The sequence below is a fragment of the Taeniopygia guttata genome, chromosome 3 (genome assembly GCF_048771995.1).
Source record: "Taeniopygia guttata chromosome 3, bTaeGut7.mat, whole genome shotgun sequence".
NCBI lineage: Eukaryota > Metazoa > Chordata > Aves > Passeriformes > Estrildidae > Taeniopygia > Taeniopygia guttata.
Window position 1 is genome coordinate 38,009,381 of NC_133027.1, and position 22,167 is coordinate 38,031,547.

At 40.0% G+C, this 22,167-nt stretch overlaps 2 protein-coding genes across 4 annotated transcripts in view; one reads left to right on the top strand and one right to left on the bottom strand.

Moving 5' to 3' along the window:
• Positions 1-948, bottom strand: part of MDN1 (midasin AAA ATPase 1) — a 92,889-nt gene extending 91,941 nt beyond the window's left edge. For both annotated transcript variants that reach the window (XM_030267585.4, XM_030267586.4), the window contains exon 1: positions 722-948. In XM_030267585.4, the coding sequence (XP_030123445.4) occupies positions 722-823 (102 nt within the window). In that variant the 5' untranslated portion in view covers positions 824-948. The remainder of the gene's footprint in view (positions 1-721) is intronic.
• A 344-nt stretch (positions 949-1,292) lies between these two features.
• On the top strand, positions 1,293-21,473 carry CASP8AP2 (caspase 8 associated protein 2). 2 transcript variants are annotated; one of them, XM_030267589.4, is made up of 10 exons: positions 1,293-1,432; positions 2,419-2,494; positions 3,584-3,664; positions 5,436-5,536; positions 6,690-6,764; positions 7,576-7,691; positions 9,491-11,988; positions 12,964-15,895; positions 17,413-17,512; positions 18,800-21,473. In XM_030267589.4, exons 2-10 carry the CDS (start codon positions 2,446-2,448, stop codon positions 18,854-18,856), a joined length of 6,009 nt encoding a protein of 2,002 aa, XP_030123449.4. In that variant the 5' UTR covers positions 1,293-1,432; positions 2,419-2,445; the 3' UTR covers positions 18,857-21,473. The 2 variants fall into 2 exon arrangements, with proteins under 2 accessions (XP_030123449.4, XP_072782736.1); XM_072926635.1 differs by lacking the exon at positions 1,293-1,432 and adding an exon at positions 1,888-2,140.
• Positions 21,474-22,167: the final 694 nt, after the last annotated feature.

Genomic DNA, 22,167 nt, shown 5'->3' on the forward strand with positions numbered 1-22,167 from the left:
TCAAAAGCTCTATCATGAAAAGTATTAATAAAACAATATCTGATGGGCTGGTATCCTGTTACTACATGTCCTCAAGTATTTCAAAGAAAGGAGATCGGTCTCAATTCTCCTAGAAAGCAGATGTGCTTCTCAGAGCTAAGGCAGCCTAAGCATGAAGGTGACTATAGGACCATGTTCCCAGCATCGCTGCAACCTGGAGACTGTGATTTAAAAAACCTTTAAAGCAAAGCCTGGAAAATCATGCCTTTTTTTATCCCACATGCTGTTTTCAGGTAATTAAAGAAGACACGCAAAATAGCAACAGGGTAACGACTAGCTAATGTCTCAGTGCTTGATAACAAAATACCACCTCTTGCTGCCACGCTCCCGGAGTCACCTTAGGAGACACGGAATGGATTGAAGATGTAACTGCGGGCGAGGCGCAATAGGAAAGGTACTAGGATCCAGAAGAGGATCTTCTTCACGGGCTGCACCCGCACATTCCCGAAAGGGACAAGCACGGCAAGAACCAGCGCCAGGAAGAGAGAGAGCGGGGATGCGCTCCCGCCGGCTGTCCGGGGGGGTCAGGCACACACAAAGCTGCCGGGAGGAGATGGCGGCACGGGGGAGGCAGAGGGCTGCGCTCCCTTCGCTCCACGGTGGCCCCTACGAGACCCTGCCCGACGGAGGGAGAACGGGGGCGCGGGGACTACCAGCGAGCGCCGCACCGCCCGCTCCTCACCTGCTTCGCCACGAATCTGCTCAGCTCCACGCCGCTCTTCTCGTTCCTGCGCGCCACCAGCTGCAGCGGCTCGGCCAGGCGGAGCCGCAGCTCGGCGGCCATGCTGCTCCTGCTGCTGCCGCCGCTCGTCCCGCAGCGGGATCAGCGCCGCCAGGAGCGCGCGGCACATGCGGCGCGCGCCGGACGCGGCACCAGCAACTTCCGCCCCGCCGCCGTCACGGGAAGCGCGCCGGCCGCCCCGCCCGGAGCCCTCCCCTCCGCCGGACTACAGCTCCCGGCGTGCACCGCGCCGCCTCCCCTCTCCCGCCGCGGGCGCCGTCCGGGAGCGGAGCGAGGCTCTCCCGCTGGCTCGGAGCGCTGGGGCCCCGCGCGGGTGCGGCTGCGTGTGTCGCGCCCTTGGCCTCCCCTGCTCTCTGCTTCCCGGAGAGCCATCTGCCGCTGCTGCCGCAGGACTGGCCTGCCCGCGAGCCCTTTAAATCTGGGCCAGGGAGGCGGCCGAGGGCGGGCGGTGACGGACGCGGCAGCGGGTGGCTCCGGCTCGGGCTGCTGGAGCGTTACGCCCCCGGCGGCAGCCGCTCGCGAAGGCCGAGCGCGGCTGTCGGGCGGTAACGATGTCCCCGCAGGGGTTTGGCAGCGGGATCGCCGACGGCAGCAGCCGCCGGGATTAAACCTTGGGCTTCTCGGGAGCGCCGCAGCACGGAACGACACCAGGTAAGCATGTATGTGTCGTGCGCCGCAGCCCAGGGCAGCCTCCAGCGGCCGCGGCACAGGCCGACGTGAGCGGTGATTGCGGTGAGCTCCGGAGCGGGGCAGGCGGGAGGCTCCGGGCTCGTCCCGCCGGGAGCAGCGCGCGATTTCCCGCGCTCGGGGCCGGGCCGAGATGGGGCCCGCGGCCGGGAAGGGGCGAGGGGGCGGGGCCACGGCGGGGGGGCGGGGCGCGGCCGCCCCGCGCGCCTCACTTTGGCGCCAACTGCTCGGGGCTGGGGGCGGGGTTTGCCTACGTCACGGCGGCGGATGTGCCGAGCGGCTGCGGCCGTTGGCTGGCGCGGCGCTGGCCCCGCCCCCCGCGCGCAGGCCGCTGAGCGCTCCCGGCCCTGCGCGCGCCCGCGGGCACCGCCTGCGCGCCCCCGGCGGGAGCCGCCACCGCCGCCGCTCCGACCCCCGAGAGGTCCCGGGAATCGGGGCGGGCGGCGGGAGCCCCTTCCCGCGTGTGCAGGGAGGGCGAGAGCCGGGCAGCCAGTGGGGAAGGGCCGCCGCCTCTGAACGGGCCGGTGGCTGCTCAGCGCCGCTGAGTGCCTGCGCCTTCCTCCCTGCCAGCCCCCAAACCCGGTACTGGTTTAGACGGGTGGCATCAGACAACGGGAAGCTTCTAAATGGACATTAGGGAAGAAATCAGAATTATCAGATTATTCTAACTAGGTAAACTGCACGTTTGGATAACGTCTTCATAGAATATAATGCTGATTTTCATTTCAAAATTTCCTTGTAGGATCAATAATTTCTTATGTTTCTTGAAAGCTCATTTTAAATGTTACCTTGATCCAAGGGTTTTCTTGTTCTTGAGGTGGATTTTATTGAAGAACAAGGGCCACTGGTAGCTCAGGTGTAATTTATGCACTTCAAGATGATGCTGCTTTAAATTGCTGTTTTGAAATTGCCAATTAATTGGTTCCCTTTGCTCTGACATTTAATTGTAGATGGGGAAGCCATAGGGAGTTTGTATCATGGCAGCAGATGAGGATGGACTGGGACTGTATGATATCCGCTACAGTGGTAAGAAGTGTTAGTTTTACTTTCTGGCTTGTGGGGAATTAATGAAAGCAGTCTTATGCAAATAAATAGGTCCGGAAATAACTTAGAAAACAAATCTGAAGTTGTGACAAATACTGATGACCTTCAAACACAATTAGATGGTTGTGGCACAATATCATGCAAGCCCTATCCTATTAGTGAGTTTGTATTTAAAACCATACCTGAGTACTTTGGATTTCTGGAATGTTTTGAGGGGGTCTGGAACTGGTCTTCCCCTCCCACCCCCCCCAATCTTTCACAGTGTATAATTTAACCTTCAACTGTATCTTAATGAAGCTTGCATTTGAACAGTTAGGGGCACTTTGTTTGCTATTTGTAAGAGCCAATATGCTATCAACTGCCACAGTTCCCATAATCAAGGTACTCTTTATTTCCAGCTCCACAGCTGGTTGATTAAACACATATCTGGGGGATTCCCAGCCTCAGAAGGACTGTGGGTATTGATATTTTTCTTTATAGAAATCGTATTTGTTGCAGAAATTGAGAGGGTCACATAAGAGGAGACAAGAATGATAAGAGGCATTGCAAAAAGACATGAAGAGAGACTGAGGAGATTTAGGTTAAAGTACACTTACAGAACCAGGTAGTGTGTTAGTAGATGGCAATATTAAAGCAAATTTTTGGTATTACCATACAGACTGCTACAATACTTTAGCAAGAAATCTTTCTTTTAACAGTACTGGTTTTATCATACCAAATTTTGAGTTGTATAAGTTTTGTATTGAGTGTATTCTAGAAAGCAGTTTCAAAGTTAGATCAAGTTTACTTATGTATCATTTTAAAATCTATTTGCCATATAGTTTGCTTTATGCACAGTTCTTGTAGTATTTACAAACTGATCTCACAAGACTGTCTTTGCTCCCTGGTGACTGATCTTTTTTCCACAGTAGCAGTAGTTTCCTGGATAAAATTCCCCTTTTACTGGTCTGTACTATTACTTCTACTATCTTCTACTAGTATAGGATTGCAGCTGCACTGGCTTTACGGGAAAGGTAGAGTTTGCAGTTTACTAAATTATTACTTTGGCCTTTTTTTTTTCCATTGCTTTAGCTGAAGCTTCCCCCTTCAGGGAAGGAGATGAAAGCTCTGTGGATATTTATGATGGCTTGGACAGCAGTTTGTCCGTTTCTGGTAGGTTGTGTCTCACTGCTTGGCACATTACACAGTCTCTGCTTCTTAGGCTGATTTCAAGTAAAACAATATTTAGTAGTTTTAATTTTACGTTTAGCTGGTGCAACCTATGATTCAGCAAGCAACTTGTTTAAATTCAAGATATATATTAATAAATATAGTCTCTGCTGTATAAATGCAGCAGAGCATTCTTAAATCTGTTAGCTGAATGAATGAGTTTTCTCTGATATTCGCTATTTGAAGATACTTGACCATGTAAAGGGGTGCAGAAAGCCTTAGCTGCTTTATCTGTGCCTTGATAGTAGGACATTTTACCCTGGAAAAAAACCACCTTTATTCTGTGTTTTTGTAAGCTTTAAGGTCAGATCCAACAGTTACTGATCACTAAATCCCCAGTGAGAGATCCAAAACATACTTGTGATATGATACAGTAAATTCAGGATATCCTTTAAACCTTTTGTTACTTTCCAAATAATTTGACATGCTGTTGCAGCATATGCCACAGTACATGCTGAAGTCCAGACAGCCAGGATACACAAAGCATCACCATACAATTTCAGAAGGCTTTGAGCATTTTCCCATACAGAGTAACACCATACCTCAGCAGAAGGCTTCAGACATCCATCCATACAGAGTAACATCATGTCACTTCAGAAAGCTTCAAGCATCTGCTCCTCTTATTCCTCAGCCCAACCTTTTATATCCCTAATTGTTCATGCATTGCCCCTGAGTGCCCTCTGTTCCCTTTGGTGATGGTCAGTGCACCTGGGCACTCCATGGCTCATTGCCTTCAATGCTGCTCACCTGCTTCTCACAGCTGTAGCCCACTGGGGAGGAGGCTCAGCCACAGCCCCACTCCCAGTTACCACAAACTATGTGCCTACAGCATGCTAATGTAAAGTAATTTCCTCTTTTAACTTATTTGAATGTGAGAAATAAATGGATCCAGCACATGTTCTTTTTTGTGAGCCTTAGAGTATCATTTAATGAAATGCTGTTTCTAGTATTTAAGCAATTATTTCTCTCCTGTTATTACTGCTGTAAGACCATTGAATTTTTATGAAGAACTGTATCCTACAGATGTAGAACATCTATATATCTTCTTCTCATTTTGCATTTTGTATTTCTTAAGTTCATATTTCTTATATGGAGATGTATTGCTTAGTAAACATTAAAAGACGCAAGGAGGAATAGCAGTGCAGTGAAAACATTTTATGTAGTCCAGTTTTTAGTGACCTTGGTTTTTTAAATTTGAAGAGAGGGCTGGTGAGATCTTTGCTCTCTACAGATAAGATGTTATTTATACATCCTTTTGCATTATGTTAATAATACTTTTTGATTTATGGTATTGTCCACAGGATGGAAGAGAGGTTTCATAGCTGACTTCATTTATTTGTCTGCAAATGCATCTGTATTTCAGGGATGTCATAAGCCAGGTCCTGTTAGTTAATTGTATTTGATGAACAGGGCACCCAGTCTGATTTGAGGAAAAAGCACTGTCATTAATTAATTTGGGTGTTGGCTTGTCAGTTGGTTTTGGTTGTTTGGGGTTTTTTTCATTTCACTTTCACTTACAGATGGCTCTTTCAAGAAATCTCTGTGCCTTACTGCAACACGACATGACATGAGCATGTAATAATTGCTTTGTGTGTTGTTACCTTGCAAGTACAAGAAGTAAAACCAAAATGCACAGACAGTCTAGAACAGTGTACACAATGCAACATGGTTAAAAAATACCTTTTTCCTCATTTAATTGCTTTTCTTTATATAGACAATTTTGCTCCAAATAATACACCATCTAGAAGTGGCTTAAATTTATTTGATGAGATATTAATTGAAGAAGGGACTGCAAAGAGAACATCCTATGACGAGGTATGTATTAATTTGGAAAAAAAAACCACTTCTGGTGTTTTGGGAGGTTTGTTCCAAATTTCCTTGTGTAAAAAGTAAAGTACAGAAAATGTCAGCATGCTCAAATTGTAGGAAAAATAGGCTCTTTTTAAATAAGTAAAGACAAGAGTGTGCTAATAAACTCTTAAAACAACAAGTTCATCTGAATAAGTGAATCTGTCACTCTGTGACATGCTATGTTCCCATTTCTCGTGCTTTGCATGCAGTTCATTTATCAGCTGTGTTGTGAGAAAATGTATTGTGGTTTCTCTGTAGTCAAAGATCTGGTCAGATATCTAATACAAAACTAGTCTTGACATTTCTCCCAACAAGTTTTACCAGAGTAAAGCAGATAGATCCATGACCTATCTTACATATTGTTAAATTCTGTCCTTGAGACTGAAGGTGGCCATGCAGTAGGTAACTGATTCTAGCAAATCCAAACAACACTCACTTAAGTAGCATCACCAATCCTGGCCTGTAAGACGCATTTAAATGGCATAAAAGGGATGGCATTCACAGATGTTACAGAATAAGTAGGAGTGAACCTTACAGGACTCCACTGAGTGATGAAGATATCACTTTGCAAGTTGGAAAGTTGACTGTTTGAGTGGAAGTTGTCCATTCTCCTGTGAAAGCTTTGTTACTATCTACCTCTAAAGAAGAGCTCATACCAAATTTATTTTCCTTAACTTTGTGATCTCAGCAGGATCGTGTCCTTTGCAGTCTATTTTTACAGTCCAAGTTTGTTTGTAGTAACTTTTTGTTGTGTTTTCCTTTACCTGTTTTGTGTTACATGAGATCTGTCCAGAGTCTATTTGGCTCTCAGAACTCTTGCTCCTTAGTAGTTGTATCTTTAATTTCACAATAATATGACTTCCTGTTATTCTTAACCTGTTACTATGAGGCAAGCACACAGAGATTTCCTCTGAGTATTTGTGTTGTTTTAGAGACCAGCATACCAATTGGAGCATATTGAAGCCTTTTGTTTTAATATGGCTTGCATGTGTTTTTTGGGGGAAAACCAGGGGTTTTTAATATACATTAATGTATTAACTAACTACAGATGTAGAGAAGTAACTCTTCTGTATAATTAAGTCCACTTCTGTGCTGTGAATTCTTCTCTCTTTGACAGTTGCAGGCAGAATATGGAAAATGTCAGCAGCAAATTAAAGAGTTGATGAAGAAATTTAAAGAAATACAGGCACAGGTATTGTAGTTCAAAGGGAAATATTGTCAAGATCATGCAAAGTAAATGTAATATTGCTTAGAGAAAGCAGTTTCATATGCTTTCCAGACTTGATCCATTGCATGGGTGGTTTGTAAAGCATCCCTGTAGATGTTAGGAACTTGGTCTGCCTAGGATGGTTCGTGGGGATAGCCTACTGACAAAATCAGTAGATAAATTAATGTTTCACATTGTTGTGTGCAGTAAGACTTCATTTAATTAAAAGCTATCTTAGGTCTTTCTGATTAGAAAGTAAACGTGTCAAATGAATAGTTATCAGAAAGGTATCCAGTACCCTTTGTTTTTTTAATGCACTAGGGACAGGGCTGTAAAGGTACCTGAGCTGTCATTAGAACTGGAAACAGATGTCTGTGTTGCTTTGAGCATAGTGCTATTCTGATAAGTCTGAACTGCTCTTCATCTTCAGCTGCTGTTCCCTTGCTGTGCCATTCTGTAGAGCTGGATTATTTTTTTACCTCACTTGTTTTCTGGCATATTTCAATTTTACTAAATTGTATGCTTGAAATGTTTGAAATAATAACCAGGACCTCAAACAGAATCATAAATGTGAGTAATGTTAAAAAAAAAAAACCACAAATTTTTTTGGATTTCAGTAATTTTGATTTCTTTGAAAGGGTTTATAGATATTTTACTGTCACTTTGCCAATGATGGGACATTTTTCTAGTGGTTGTCTTGCAATGTTTTTCATTACATGATTGGATGTCCAAGCTAATTCTTGTTCTTTTCTCTCCCTCTCTCTCTTACTGTCTGTTTTATATATTTTTAAAATAGAATATCATGCTACAGAATGAAAACCAGGCTCTCAAAAAGAATATTTCAGCCCTTATCAAAACAGCGAGAGTGGAAATTAACCGTAAGGATGAAGAAATCAGTCATCTGCATCAAAGGTACAAACAGACAGTAGAACTGAAAACATGCTTTTGGTCTGATCATGTTTATATACTAATTTGAAATGTTTGTGTATATTTTAAAAAGAATAATGAAAAAATCATTACTTGGTAGATTATTGTATAGTTTAGAACCAGTACAGAAGCAATACAGGTCTCCTTTGCCTGATGAGGTCTTGGGATTCTACTTAAGAAACCAAGAAGGAGTCCAAGTGGTGACCATTTACATGAATTTCTGTTTGTTTGTAACCTGCTATTCCTTGTGGGTTATCTAACCATCTTGCATGTTTGAAAGCATTATCTTACTAGCTTTGAAGCTGAATTGTGTCTGTTTTATGGCCTCAGATATGAATTGCATGGAACTTCTCAGACAACAACTGAGAAGAAATAGATTGTATAATGTTTTCCTGGCAAGATATGAAATCCCTGTCTCCAGTGGTGGGGGATAACAACTAGAGAATTCTTGGTTATTTCTGTGTACCACTAATGTTACTGGAACTACTTGAAACAGTGAAGTATGGATGGGAGAGTAGCTGACAGTAAGGTTTCTGAACCATGGAAAACCAGAGCAGGGGTTTGCGATTCAGGACACCACCTTGTCAGAAGATTACCTCCTTGTCACTTGGGACACACATCATTGGTTTGTTTGTATTTTGTTTTGACCATTTGATATTTTCCTGCACCAAAGCATGTTGTAAAGAAGGTTTCTTTGAGATTCCTGTGCTAAAGGCTAGATGCATATAAACTATACAGGTTTCTTTGCTAAATACAGAGAATAACCAGGCACAATCTGATGGAGATCAAGAGGTTTTGATATGTGTAGTTCTTTCAGCTTATCAGCTTTCACACACAACTGCTGCTATTTTTACATCTTTGAGTGCAGTATTCTGAATTTTAAATTGAAGTCTTTGAAAAACACTTATTTGTTTTAAATATTTGACCACTTTATATACTTTACAAGTTCCATTGCAATATCATGTGATGGTGATGAAAGTTTGTGAACAAGGTATTTGATCTTGGTATTTTGGAGGCATCCATCATGGAAAATTGTGGGGAAATTGGCACCTTGAGATCTTAGAAACATGCCTTGTCTGCTGCATGGTTTATAGTAAATTAGCATTTTTTAAGCAATGCACCTATGTGTAAAGATTATTTCAAAGTTAGTATCTTCAAGGAATTGTTAGTGTTTATCTCAAAAAACCACTGTCAACTATAAAAACACAAAACCAAACACAGCTTGGATACAATTACATTCATCACACATGTATACCCTTTCTAATTTGATTTTTAAGTTATTTTTAATATGGTGACTTCTCAGCAGTAGCATGTAGCCCTGATGAGCCTTGGTTATCATAATGTAGTACTTGTTTTCTGGAGCTTGCAACAACCCCCAAATGTAGTTTTATTTGCTTATTGGTGGTTTTTAAATTATTATTATTTAAATCACTAATGCTGTAAAGAACAACTTTTTTTTTTTCCCTGGGAGACAGGTCTTTTTATTGCTGGACAATGAAATACTAATTTGAATTACTAAAATTGTTTACTAGGCTCAATACAGCACTTTTTTTCATAAATCTTGATTTTTCTTTAGATGAATTTCTTTTGGAAAATATGTATATAAATTGCATTCTTTTGTTTTGTGCTGATAGAAATTATTTTTTTTTTTATAGCACCCTTTTTTCAGCTTGAAATTGAAAGTGTTAACAATTTTTATAGAAACGTTCTTTCATTGCAGTTCAGCTTTAGTTATGTTTAAATAAACTTAAAAGTAACATAACTTCTTTTGTTCTTATAATCAGGCTGTCAGAATTTCCCAACCATCGAAGTGTTTTCACCAGAACATACCTTCCGGGATCAACTAAAACAAAAGATTCCAAATTAAGACCTTCTGATTTTGGTGACAATATGAAGATAGAGCATAGAATGAAAAATGACTCTTCGAAAGATGCATACCACGGTTACTCATCTCATAACACGGACAGTGGGAAGTGTGGCTCTGAAAAAAGGAACACTCCACTTGTGCCAAAGCACCCTCCTGAAGAACTCTGCAGTGGTGGTACTCACACATGTGCACTGAGCTATGACCATACCTCCAACCATGCCAGCAAGGATAACAGAAAGGAAAGAAAAGAAACTAAAAGTAATGAACAGCACAGCAGGGGAAATGTCAGCAAATACAAAAGAGAAGTACATCAGAGCACTGGAAATGATGGTGACAGTGAGGAGGGGAACTTGGATGCTCAACAGAAGCTGAAAACCCTCTCAGAGAAGGCTAGTAAAAATGAGTTGCAACAAAAAAGTCAGAGCACAAAACTCAAATCCAGTCCAAGTGTGGAAAGAAGAGTAGAAAGGGGTACTTCTTCCTGGGAGAAACAGACAGCTGGTAAAGACAGATTTCAAACAAGAAGTGAATTGTATGCTGATGAGAGATTACAAAATGTATTAAAAAAAGACATTAAAACACATGATAAAGGTGAAAAACATGCTGGCCAAAAAAATAAACTGAATGAGAAGCTGCAAGAACAACCAAGGAGGCCTAGTAGGGGAAGCAGTCCACACTCCAAGAATGAACATTCAAAGAGTCTTCATGAATCACATAAATGTCGTGTGGAAGAGTCTAGAAAAGTAAAGCACATTGACTGCAAGAGAGACTGGGGAGCAGATGATCATACCTCTCGAGAAGAAAGGACTTCGCCTTCTAATTCCAACAGCAGAGAGCATAAATATGCACGCTTGAAGGAAAGTAGTAGTAGATACGAGTGGGAAACAGCACATTCCAAATCAGAAAGACACAGAACTGAAGAAAAAAGGAAAAGGGAAAGAGAGGATCAGGATGAAAATAGACATTTCAAAAATGAAAAAAAACTTGCAAAGGAATTTTCTCACCAATCTGTAAAAGACTCCAAGAAAGGTACACATGTTACAAAAAGTAAGAGAAACAAATCCTCTAAGCTGGAACAAACATCCAGAGTAGCAGATAGTTTAAAAGACTATAAGATACCCAAAACTAAAGGTAATCACACTGGGCCAAAAAGCAAAGACTTAAAACTTAGCTTTATGGAAAAGCTAAATTTAACTCTTTCTCCTAATAAGAAGCAATGTCTCTCTGCAATGGATGGACTTAAAACACCTTCTCAAAAGGCCACTGATGAGGGAAGTACCGAGCTCACACTGAAAGCAGAACTCTTAGATTCTGCCCACCCTGCAGACTGTGGTCCCACAGAGCACAGTCATTCAGCACTACAAGTTCTGGATGCTGCAGCTCAGAGCAGCATGGAACCAGGACTGCCTGTTTCTGTCAGTTCTGAAAATGGAGCCTTGAAAGTAGCAGCAGCAGATCCAGCACAGTTGCCAGCAGTCACACCTGATGAACCAAGCTCAGAAGCCTTACCAGAAGAAGAAGGGGGTCAGGTACAGCCCCAAGCCTTGCCAGAAGCAGCAAAGGTGCTGGTTCCTGATGAGATGGTGGCTGAAATGCCTTCAGAAGCAGCAGAGGCTTGTGATCCAGTTGAATTGGAAGCCTCAGTAAAAACAGCAGCAATGGCAGGTCTGAACCACCCTGAATGTTTGCCCCTGGAGGTGACAGAGAGTGTGGCAGTGTGTGAAGAGCTGCCTGTGACAGAGGGTGAGAGGCAGGATGATTATGTACCAGCAGCAGAAGTGGCACGACCTAAACCTGCAAGTGCAAGTATGGGAGACCTTCTAGAGTCAGCAGCAGAGAAGAAAGAGGAAGATAAAATAGGGCTGGCTGCTAACATAGAAAGCTCTGCAGATCAATGTGGCTCTCAAAATGTTGTCTTAGATGACTCAGAAGCCAGAAGTTCTGGTGACCTGCAGTCCTGTGATAGTACAGATGATAGCCGTGAAACAAAACCAGACTCTTTAATGGAAGTAGTTAGGGATGATGATCACCTGGCTGCAGAAAATGTTGACTCTCCCATTGAGGAAAAGAGTATTTGTGAAGTTAATACGAGTACATCTCATTCGCTGGACAGAACTATAAGTGATAAGGATGAACCACTAGTTGACCAGAATACTTGTGATCTGGGGCCAGACCTTACTGATAACAGGACTGCAACAGCGTCTTCTCTCACTGGCGAGATGTGTCCTGTAACTAAAGAGAGAGAAACTAATCCAGTTGCTGTTGATGATGACAGCTCAATACTGAGCATTGATCTCAATCACTTGAGGTATATTCCAAAGGCAATCAGCCCACTGAACAGTCCAGTGCGTCCCTTGGCTAAAGCACTGAAGATGGAAAGTCCCTGTAAAGGCCTTGTGAAGACTTACAACAAAGGTATTTGTATCTGTATATTCTGATTTATTTTCTACATAAAATTTAGAAGATCCACTCATGGAGAGCAGAAACTCTTTTGACTGCTTTCTGAAAAATACAAATTATGTCTTCTTAAGTTGTGTGTGTCCCGATAGTCTTTTTGTTAGTGGTGACAGCATTTAATGTTGCAGCCAGGATTCTAGCCATTTGAATATTAGTTCTCTAAAACTGGAGTTGGTCACTATTGACAGAAAACTGGTTGAAATAAGAGTTTTGTATTAACTTCCAAAAAAAATACATACACATTTCTTAATTGTGGCTAGTTTTGCATAGATCTCTTTAGGTTTTCTTTGAAATTGTGGAAGTTATGTAGGATCATATACTTTCAAGTATTTGTGAATTTAAGTCTTCCTTCTAATGTCCTACTGAAATTAAAGCAAAAAAAGTCTTGGAAATTTAGATTTTGTACTAGAGAAGTGGCACTGAAATCTGGTTTCTTACGTTTCAGAGTGTAACTGTGCGGGATTATTAAAATATTGGGTCATTTGTTCTCAGTTTGTTTTAATTTTGAAATTTTTAAAAGAAAAGCCAATTATTATATGTAAATGTTCGTTCATAATGATGTAGACTTACAGTTTAGCTGGTAAAGTAATCAGAAAACTTGTTAAAGTAAATGGAAAGAAATTTGAAACTGAAAACTGCTATATTTATGTCTTTCCAATATATGCATTTGTGAGATAGTTCACATGTGTTTGGTGAAATGCTGAGGCCCCTTAAAGCTCAAAATAAAGCTTTATTTGCCCTTTAAAGCTCAAAGAAATATATTAAACTAGCAGTGCTAAAGCAAACCACCTAAACTCATTATAGCTCAGGCTTCCTGAGTTCAAACAGTTCTGAATAATCATTTTACAGTAGAGAATCTTGCACGTTTTTCTGAAAATACCTGTTTAAAATTGCATTCTTTGTGGTGTTTAGCAAACTGTTTTCTTTTTATAGATTTAATGCCTGAAAGTACTGTTGTCATCTGTCCCTCAAAGAACTTGTCAAAGGAGGTAAACAAAGAAAATCAAAAGCCAGTTAGCATGTCTGATGAACACTTAGAGGTGGAGTCTCGGCTAAGTATCTCTTCAGATGAATTAGAAGAAGGTGAAATCGTAAGTAGTGATGAAGATAAAGAAAGATCTAAACCAGAGAGAGGCTCTGAAAATAAAAAAAAGTCAAGACCAAAAGCTTCTTCTGAGACACGAAATTTGACCAGCAGCCCGCAGAATCAAAATAGCAAAACTGTGCACTGCAATGAAGATAATGGAAAATTTGTTTCTGTGCAAGTAAGCACACAAAAGAACAGAGACAGGCATAAAAATCAGACCTTCAGATCTTCAAAGAATATGAAGAAAAACAAAACTGTGAGCATTGCTTGTCTTAAAAAAATAGTTCATGTTATTGTTGAACCTTCAAATATACAAGAAATCATGCAGATGCTCAGAGCTATACGAAAACAGATGAGGAAAAGTTATATGAAGTTCAAAGTACACTTCCCAGTTCAGCGTTTTCACAGAATTATAGAATCTGGGATCATAAATTTTACAGCATTAATAAGATACTTGAACTTTTCCAAGATGTGTGCATTAGGTGATACATTAAAATTGAGTATCTGTGATATTATAGAGACAAAACTTAAACAAGTTAAAAAGAATGCAATAGTGGACCGTCTTTTTGACCAGCAAGTATCAGATATGAAAAAACAGTTGTGGAAATTTGTAGATGAACAACTTGATTACTTATTTGAAAAGATAAGGAAAATTATAATAAAACTGTGTGATGTGGAAAATAAGGGTGAGGAGGGGAAGTTTGAAAGAGCTGGAAAGCAAAACCACAAGATCAGTCATAAAAATGATGTGGACAGATCTAGAAAAAAGTCCCTGAAAGAAGGTTCTCAAAAACCTGAAGAATGTATTTCAAAACAAACTGTGGATTATGAACAATCTAACTATCACCATGAGAAAAATAAAACAGGTGCACCAAAAGCTGCCTTCACAAAATGTCTTAATTCCATTGATAATACAAGAAATTCCCAAACAAAAGTTCACCTCTCTAAAGAAAATAATTTACAAAGCACTCTTACTCCACTGAAGGGTGTTAAATATGAGAAGGAAGGACTCCAGCTGTCCAGAGATGCTAACAAGTCTGATCTTAGTTATGAGCTTCTCACAGAACAACAAGCATCCAGTCTTACATTTAATCTAGTAAGTGATGCTCAAATGGGTGAAATTTTCAAAAGCTTATTACAAGGTTCTGATCTCTTGGAAAAAAATGGTGGCAATATCAACAGAAACGACTGTGAATTCAGGACTCCAGAAAAACAGTTTTTAGACAGTCATAAATGCAGGGATAATACTCCTGAACTGGAGCAAGATATCACTCCAAAGGAGGCATCCATGGATTGTAAACTGGATGAGGATATAAGCTGGACTATTGTTTCACCTGTAAGAGCTCCCTCATTAGCATCTAGGCCTCAGATGCCTGTTGATCCAGATGTGCTGGATGAGAACTGTATGTTTGAAGTTTCCACAAACTCAGCTTCATGCAAAGAAGATGAATGCAATTTACAGAAGACTAAATCATGTATTTCTTCTATCCTCCTTGAAGATTTGGCTGTTTCCTTAACAATTCCATCTCCTTTGAAATCAGATGCTCACCTCAGCTTCCTAAAACCAGAGAATAATTCTAGCTCAGCTCCAGAGGGTGTTGTTAGTGCACATTACAGTGAAGATGCACTTCTTGGAGAGGAGGATGCCACTGAACAAGACATTCATTTGGCTTTAGAATCTGATAACTCAAGCAGTAAATCAAGTTGTTCATCATCTTGGACAAGTCGGCCTGTTGCTCCCGGTTTTCAGTGTCGCCCCAGCCTGCCAATGCAAGCAGTGATCATGGAGAAATCCAATGATCATTTTGTTGTAAAGATTCGGCGGGCAGTGCCATCTGCCTCACCAGCATCTGATCAGATGGCTCCAGTGAAGGAGGCACAGGCATCCTCAGCCAAGATTGGAAAAGGAGAAATGAGAACGGGAGGAAAAGAAAAGGACAGCCAGAGTGCCACCGTGAAAGAAACTGTCAAACCAGATCTGGTTAAGATGGATCACTTGCCTCATGTCAGCACTGAACATAACCAAAATCCTACCTTAGCTCAGCCTCTGAAGGAGTCACACAGTAGTATTGGAAAGGAAGAAACTACTGGCTTGCTTGTAACCTGTAGAAAATCTTCAGACAAAGAGAGCCACAACACTGAAAGCCCAGATAAAGGCTCTGAGCAGTCTGAGGCACAGAAGTTGCACGTATCTGAAAACATAAATGAAATGCATGTTAGATCTCAAGATTCTTTTCCTGCTGGATGCAGTATGAAGTCATGCATAACAGATGGTATTGTTAGTGAAACTTCATGTCATACAATGGAATCCAGAGCAGATAACGGGACTCGGGGAACTTCAACAGGAAAGTCAGAAGTCAATGATAAAAAGGAAGAACTGGAAGAGCGCTTTGATGCATCTGTAGACCTAACAGAAGAGCTTTCTAATGAGACTGTAGCACGTGAATGTGATCTTGAAACAAAACCCAGTTCAAAGACTAGTGGAGGATGTCAGATAAGTATAGAGGATAAAACTAATAAAAAGAGGAAAAAAGAGATTGTCAAAGAGAATGCCAATTCAAAAAGGCAACGAAAAGGAACTGAATCGGGTGAGGGCAGCGATGAAGGTAATGTCAGGTTTGAAGATAGAAATTCATCACTCAAGCAGTGTTCCAGTAAGAAGAATGACCTGCAGCAGAATAAAGACTCTACTCCCTTGGCTTCATCTCCATCATCACCTAGCCTCTATGCCAAAAACATCATTAAAAAGAAGGGAGAAGTAGTAGTTTCCTGGACAAGGTAATTTCTGATTTGATCCGCCTAATTACTTTAGGGTTTTTTAAAACTATGTGAAACACTGAAAAGAGGGAAGAAAAGGGTTTTTAGCTATTGACCAAAGTTATTCAGTAGCTGTACACCCTTGTCTAAAAAGGGGAATGGGAGCCTCCTTTTATCAATGCAGGATTGCTGAGGGAGATTGATGTCCATCACTTATCCACATCTCCCAAATCAGGTGACCTCTTGGCTGTTGTTTTCAGAGCTTATGTGCCAAGGTAACAAGACCTACTGTAATCTACTCTATGTTCTTATTATTTCCTCTACCTGGTTTATTTTTTCTATCATAAATTCCAGCCAGGCTTGGTAGGGGATGAAGATCCTTGGTATTCCTACGAGGCACTGGTGACTGATGAAGAACAGCTAAAGATTTCTCCCTCTGAGGAGGCATAAGAGTGAGCAGTTTGGGTCTGAGCTGCTCAATCTACGGAAATGTACCAGTCAACCTTTCAACTCACTATTCTGATTTGCAGGATGTGGGTGACAAATGATATGGCTGTCCATGTCAATAATACATGCAAAATTATTGTGATGTATTCTTCTTTTTAAGAAACTATAGTTGGCAGGTTTTGCTGCTCTTGCTGTAACTTGATATAATGAACACTTTATAAAGGGGCTTCTAAAAGTTTCAGGACAGACTTTTCTAAACTATAGTTCAGATACAGTAAGTTTCTAGGTAGCATTTTATAAGAAAATCAGTTCCTTCACAGAAAAAAGACAGCAAAAGCTAATGTGATTTTTTAATGTGCAAATCAACAAGGTAGAAAGAGACAGTTTTCTGTATGAATATGACCAGGTTTTCAGTTTTGCAGTTTTTGTTTCTTTGAACTTCTGTTTATCTTTTTTTTCAAAAAGACATTTATTGAAATAACTAGTCATTGTATTTTTCTTTGAAATGGAAGAAAGTAAGTATAATTTGTTGAAGTATGATAGGCTTCAGCCAAGTAAAATTGCTCTCTATACACATTTTGCCTAAATTCATTTATGAGACAAACACGAAATTGGTGATTCACTTCAGAATAGAGTTCTGTTTTTTTTATTCTCACGTGAGCAGATGTTCTCTGAGTATGTTTGTTACATTAAGCCACTTACAGAAGTCAAACATCAGCGGGCCTTAGGTGAGAGCTGCTGTTCAGCCATGCAAACTGAGGCTGGAACTGCTAGCCTCTGTTGAGTTTGAGTTCCTTTCAATTCAAGTTTAAATATCTGGTTTAGAACCTTAAAACTCTTTGGTTTGGGGCTAACTCTATTCTGGCAATCCTGCTCTTCCTAGTAGGGGAACATAATCTCCACTACCACTGTCTCTGTTAACTCTATGCTGGTAGAAGAAAGGATCCTCCACAAATTGGTTGCTGCTTTTTGAACTCACGTTCTGCAGTTTAGAAATACTCTGAATTTTATATATACCTCTATGTATTATTTTGTTTGTGTATGTAAACAAGTATATGTATTAATGTTTTAAAAATGCATTTTTGCTGTAGAAATGATGACCGAGAAATTTTACTGGAATGTCAGAGAAAAGGACCATCAAGCAAAACCTTTGTTTCCTTGGCCACTAGGCTGAGCAAAAGCCCAAGTCAGGTAGGTGATGATCATTTTTATATATACTACCAGCAGTATTCCTACATTTACAATTACACTTGAACAAAAATCATTTGAGATCTTCTGCAAATCTGTAATTTTCTTTTCCTGAAAAAAGAATCTAGATTCTGCTAGCTGTTACTTCTTAAAAATACATATAGGGGTATTATGGGAATTCCTCAGTACCTGTTTTGATTGGTACATTGGAACTGCTCCACTCATAATCAGGTACAACAGGATTGTTCTGTTATTGGATCAACACTTAAATAAAGACAAATTTGAGAGGCCTGAAGCCTTTGGACACCTTTAATAAATTAGAAAAAGATTGAATTTAGAGCTGAGAAAAATTATCATGATTGTGCAGAAAGGACATTTTAAATGAAGGTGTTTCTATTTTTCCTTTCACCTTTTAATGTAAAAGTTTCCAAAGATGCAGGTACCAAATTAATGTAGAATATTCCCAGAAGTTTGCATCTAACTTTATACTTGAGTTGAATTGTTCTCTTAATATGTATCCTGCAAATCTAGAAAGGGAGAAACACGTTTGACTCCATTAGGAAATCCTGCATGATTTGAATTTGGCTTTTAGGATATTGTGTTCATGGTTGTAGAGTTTTTGTGGGCTTTATAAGCTGCTGGGGTGGCTGGTTAGATAAAATAATGTGCATTTATGCCTCTCTTCCAAGTTAGTTTGGTGGATCATCAATATGCTATAGCAATATGTATGCAGCAATAAAAAGTAGTAGCTTAGAGTTGAATGAAGTTACTACTTCAGCTGTAGCTATGTTCAGCAAAAAGGCTTTTTATTCTGATCTACAGACCAGTTATGTAAAATCCCTGGCAGGCAGATTACTCCATGATGAGCAAGAAATACCTGAAGCAACAATTGTGCAAGAGGGTAGGAAATAACCTATAAATGGTGCTTTTGTGTAGTACAAAATAAGCTTTTGTCTTTGCATTTGCCTCTTACTCATGGTTATGTGTGGTAAATTCAAGGCTAATTGGCTTTGAAGCCTTCATTTTTTCCTCCTTTTAGAGAAATCTGTGTTAAACCTGTGTTGGCTCTAGCTGTCTTTGATTAACCTGGAAGCTATTTCAAATGTGAAAGGTATAGGAAGACTTCCTAGATCCAGTTAATTTGTTAATTGTGCTCCTAAAATTCTCCTACTAAAATTTCTTCAAAGCAAATAGTGGTGCTATTAAAAAAACCTTGATATCAGATCAATCTGTCTTGGTAGGTATGGAAGTTGGGGGCCTTAATGATATGTAATTTTTGTCCTCTCTTAGGTTTCAGAACGATTCAAGCAGTTAATGAAGCTGTTCAAGAAATCCAAGTGCAAGTAGACTCAAACCAAGTTGCTTCATGGTTACAAGGCTTAGTTGTTACCTGCAGGGATGGACTGGAGCCACTGCATTTATACTGGTGGGATTACAGGGAGGTATCCAAGTCAGAATACAGAGTTTGGTAAATCCAGTGCACTGTTAGTATTTACTTGTCTGAGTTTCCTCTGAACTCCTTTGACAGAGTAATACAGAGGGAACTTCACAAACCAAGTGGCTAGGAAAGAAAGGGCTTTGACACTGCACATGGGGCAGTATCATTTCAAGGGGGTCATCTCCTGTTAGTTAAAGGTGTTCTGTGGGGACAGGGGCAGGAGTGGGAGTGGTGGCTCTTGCTTCACTTGTCAGAAGTTCTGCATGTGTTGATGTCAAACTGTGATCTAAAAAAGTGAGAGTGCTTTGGAATCCAGTTGGTAGATAATCCTGGAAAATGACAGGTAGGTCATCTTGGTGACTGTGGAACATATTTTAAGAAGTGAAGTGTTTTTATTTTAAAATAAGGCAGGGCAGTGATAGCAATGATTCCAAAAGTTGCTTATCTAGTAATTGAATTCTGTTGCTCAGGAATAGGTGGATCTTGCAGCTTGTTCTTAACAAACATTTGTGACAATTGTTTACTTACAAGAGATGTAGCTCTAACAGAATCTGTTTTCAGAACAGTCAGAGTGCAGGGTGGCGTAAATGTTACTTTACATGAACGATCCTCCACAAAGGCCATTATGTTTTTCTGTTCCAAATTACATCTGGAAAAGGTACTTCATTTACGTCTGCAACATAATAAACATTCTGTTTTGTTAAAAAATATTAAATATTGAGAAGTGATTTTCTTTTAAAATTAATTTAGAAACAAACCTTTACAGTTTCATAAAATGTGACTTTGTGTTTACTAAACAGAAGCAAATTTTTTCTATAAAAACAGGCAGTTTTCAAAAGCTTGTCAACTTGGCATGTTTTGACAGCAATTGCATCTATCTTTACAAATTGTTTAGTGCATTAGAAATTCATTATGTTCTATTTTAAAAAATCTGTTATAACTGTTTCCAGTTTTACTAGAACATACCTAAAGTATATGTGTGTGTGTATATATATATTTACTCACACATCTCATACATAACTGCTGTTTTATCCCAAATTTATAAAAAGGTTTTGTTTTTTTTCTTCTCTCTGAGAAACATCCCTGGAAGTTGAAAGGGGTTTTGTTTAATGAATTCATTAATTTTTGAGGTTTTATTTTCTATGGAGGATTGGAATTGCTGTAGTCTTTATTCAGTCAGAGCGTCTGCTGAGTACGGTTATACTTCATTTAATAGCCCTCACCTAAGTGCATTGCCTTTCAACTTGGATTGAATTGGCTCTTTTTCAGAGTGCAGTGACCATTTCTTCAATGTCAGCATGTTTTTTGTTCTCTCTCCAGCTAATGGGACAGGCTTCTCTTTCTAATAAACCATCAGATAATTTGTCAGTGGTGTTGTCACTGACCCCTTTGGAGTATCCTACATGTGACCTACATGGGTTGTCATGCTGCCAAACAGTGCATTGTCCTTGTTTTAGGCAGTGCTCTGGAAACTGTTACAAGGAACGACTTGAGTGGGCGATGATGTCAGTTCTGGCAGTCTTCCATCTTTCGTGCTTGTTTCCGAAATGTTTGCTTTCAATGATCAAATCCCACCTTCCATGCTTCACTGTCAGTGCCCGGTAATTTCGGTGGGGGATCAGTGCTACAACCCGTGCTTGTTCTTAAAAACGTTTGTTACAATTGTTAATTTGTTGGAGATTTAAATCTAATTGAAACTGTTTTCAGAATAGTCAGTTTGCAGAGAAGTGTTCATGTGTGTGGAAAAATCAGACTCTCCTAAGAGTATTCTTTCAACCATATGCTTAGAGATCAACATGTGCACAGTACTGAAGGCACTGAGGGAAGTCACTTCTCTCCACTTAAGTGCTTCCTCTCTGCATCAAAAAAAAGGCAGGCGGTATTTTATTACAAAGTTGTTTATTCCTTGTCTGTGTTTACTTACTTTCATATCTGTATAGGTGATGGGGGCAGGGTTTGACTGTTTTGAATCTGACTCGGATTCTTTTTTTGTAAAGTGTGAAACTTGGTTAATGTTCTCTCTATTGTATCTATGTGTACAGGTTCCTATGTTGTCATGTAAAATATCTGATGTTTGTATATATATAAATATATGTATAAAAATAGAAAGAGCTTTGTTTAGCCAAAGATGATTTTTTAAAGTATATAAAACTACAGGTTTATTTTGTATAAGCTGAATAGTTTGCTTACTGTAAGAGCAATACAAAAAATAAAACTCTTAAAACACACATGTTCTTGTTGAACAAAGGTTGGCTTGGAGTGGTTTTGTACCATTGTTTGTAATTTATTTCTCCAACAAGAATTTTGATACTTATATGCCAAATGTACTGTATGTAATTTTACAGTCTACTTTGTGAAACCTCAGGTAAAGCAAAATATTTTCTAGAACTGTTGGTTAATGGCTTGACAGCTACACATGCTGTGAAGCAGCATTAAAATTTACTTCTCTTAGTTTGTATAAGTGAGTAGCTAAGTTGATGTTCTGGCTAATAAACATTGAAGTTGTTGGCTGCTGTTCTGCTGTAATTACTGCTCTGAGTACAAACTGCTTATTTCTTAGTGAATGTGACTGGAAATTGGAGAGTTTCACAATCTACATAAAACCCTTATGAAACAGGACCTACAACGTCAGTCTTTTTTCTGGAAACATGGAGTTATTGTTGAGTGGAATATTACAAAGGAGAAAGATCATTTCATGTGCAAGCCCTTTCACTGGAAGAGTGTAGCTGGTGGCCCTTTGAGAGTCTTACTCCAACTTGCTACTGAAGGATAAGGCTACTTCTATCCAACAGATATAAAAATAAACATATTTTTATAGGATTTTGTTTAATGGATGTGAGTATTCAAAAATTTTCCAGAGTGTAAATTCAGGGAGTGGGGTTCATGGAGATGTGTAGGATAGTGAAATCATGGGGCATTGGGCATTGAATTTTGAGGGATTCTCTCTAAGGCAAAGTCTGTTGGCAGCTAAAGGTGTACCTACAAGAGGTAAGTCTTTCTTAGATGTCAATCCAGCAACATATAGCTATTCCCATTAAGGCTTTCCTCTCATTGTTTTCACTCTAAAACCAGATGCAGAAGAATCTTTAGCAATTTGTCTTCATGAAGAGAAGCAGCAGTACTAAAGCATGCTGAGGAACACTCTTTAAGGATTTCTTAGAAGAATCTATGAAATCAGTTAAGGCATTTTAGGAGCAGAATTGGCTTTACTAGGAAAGAT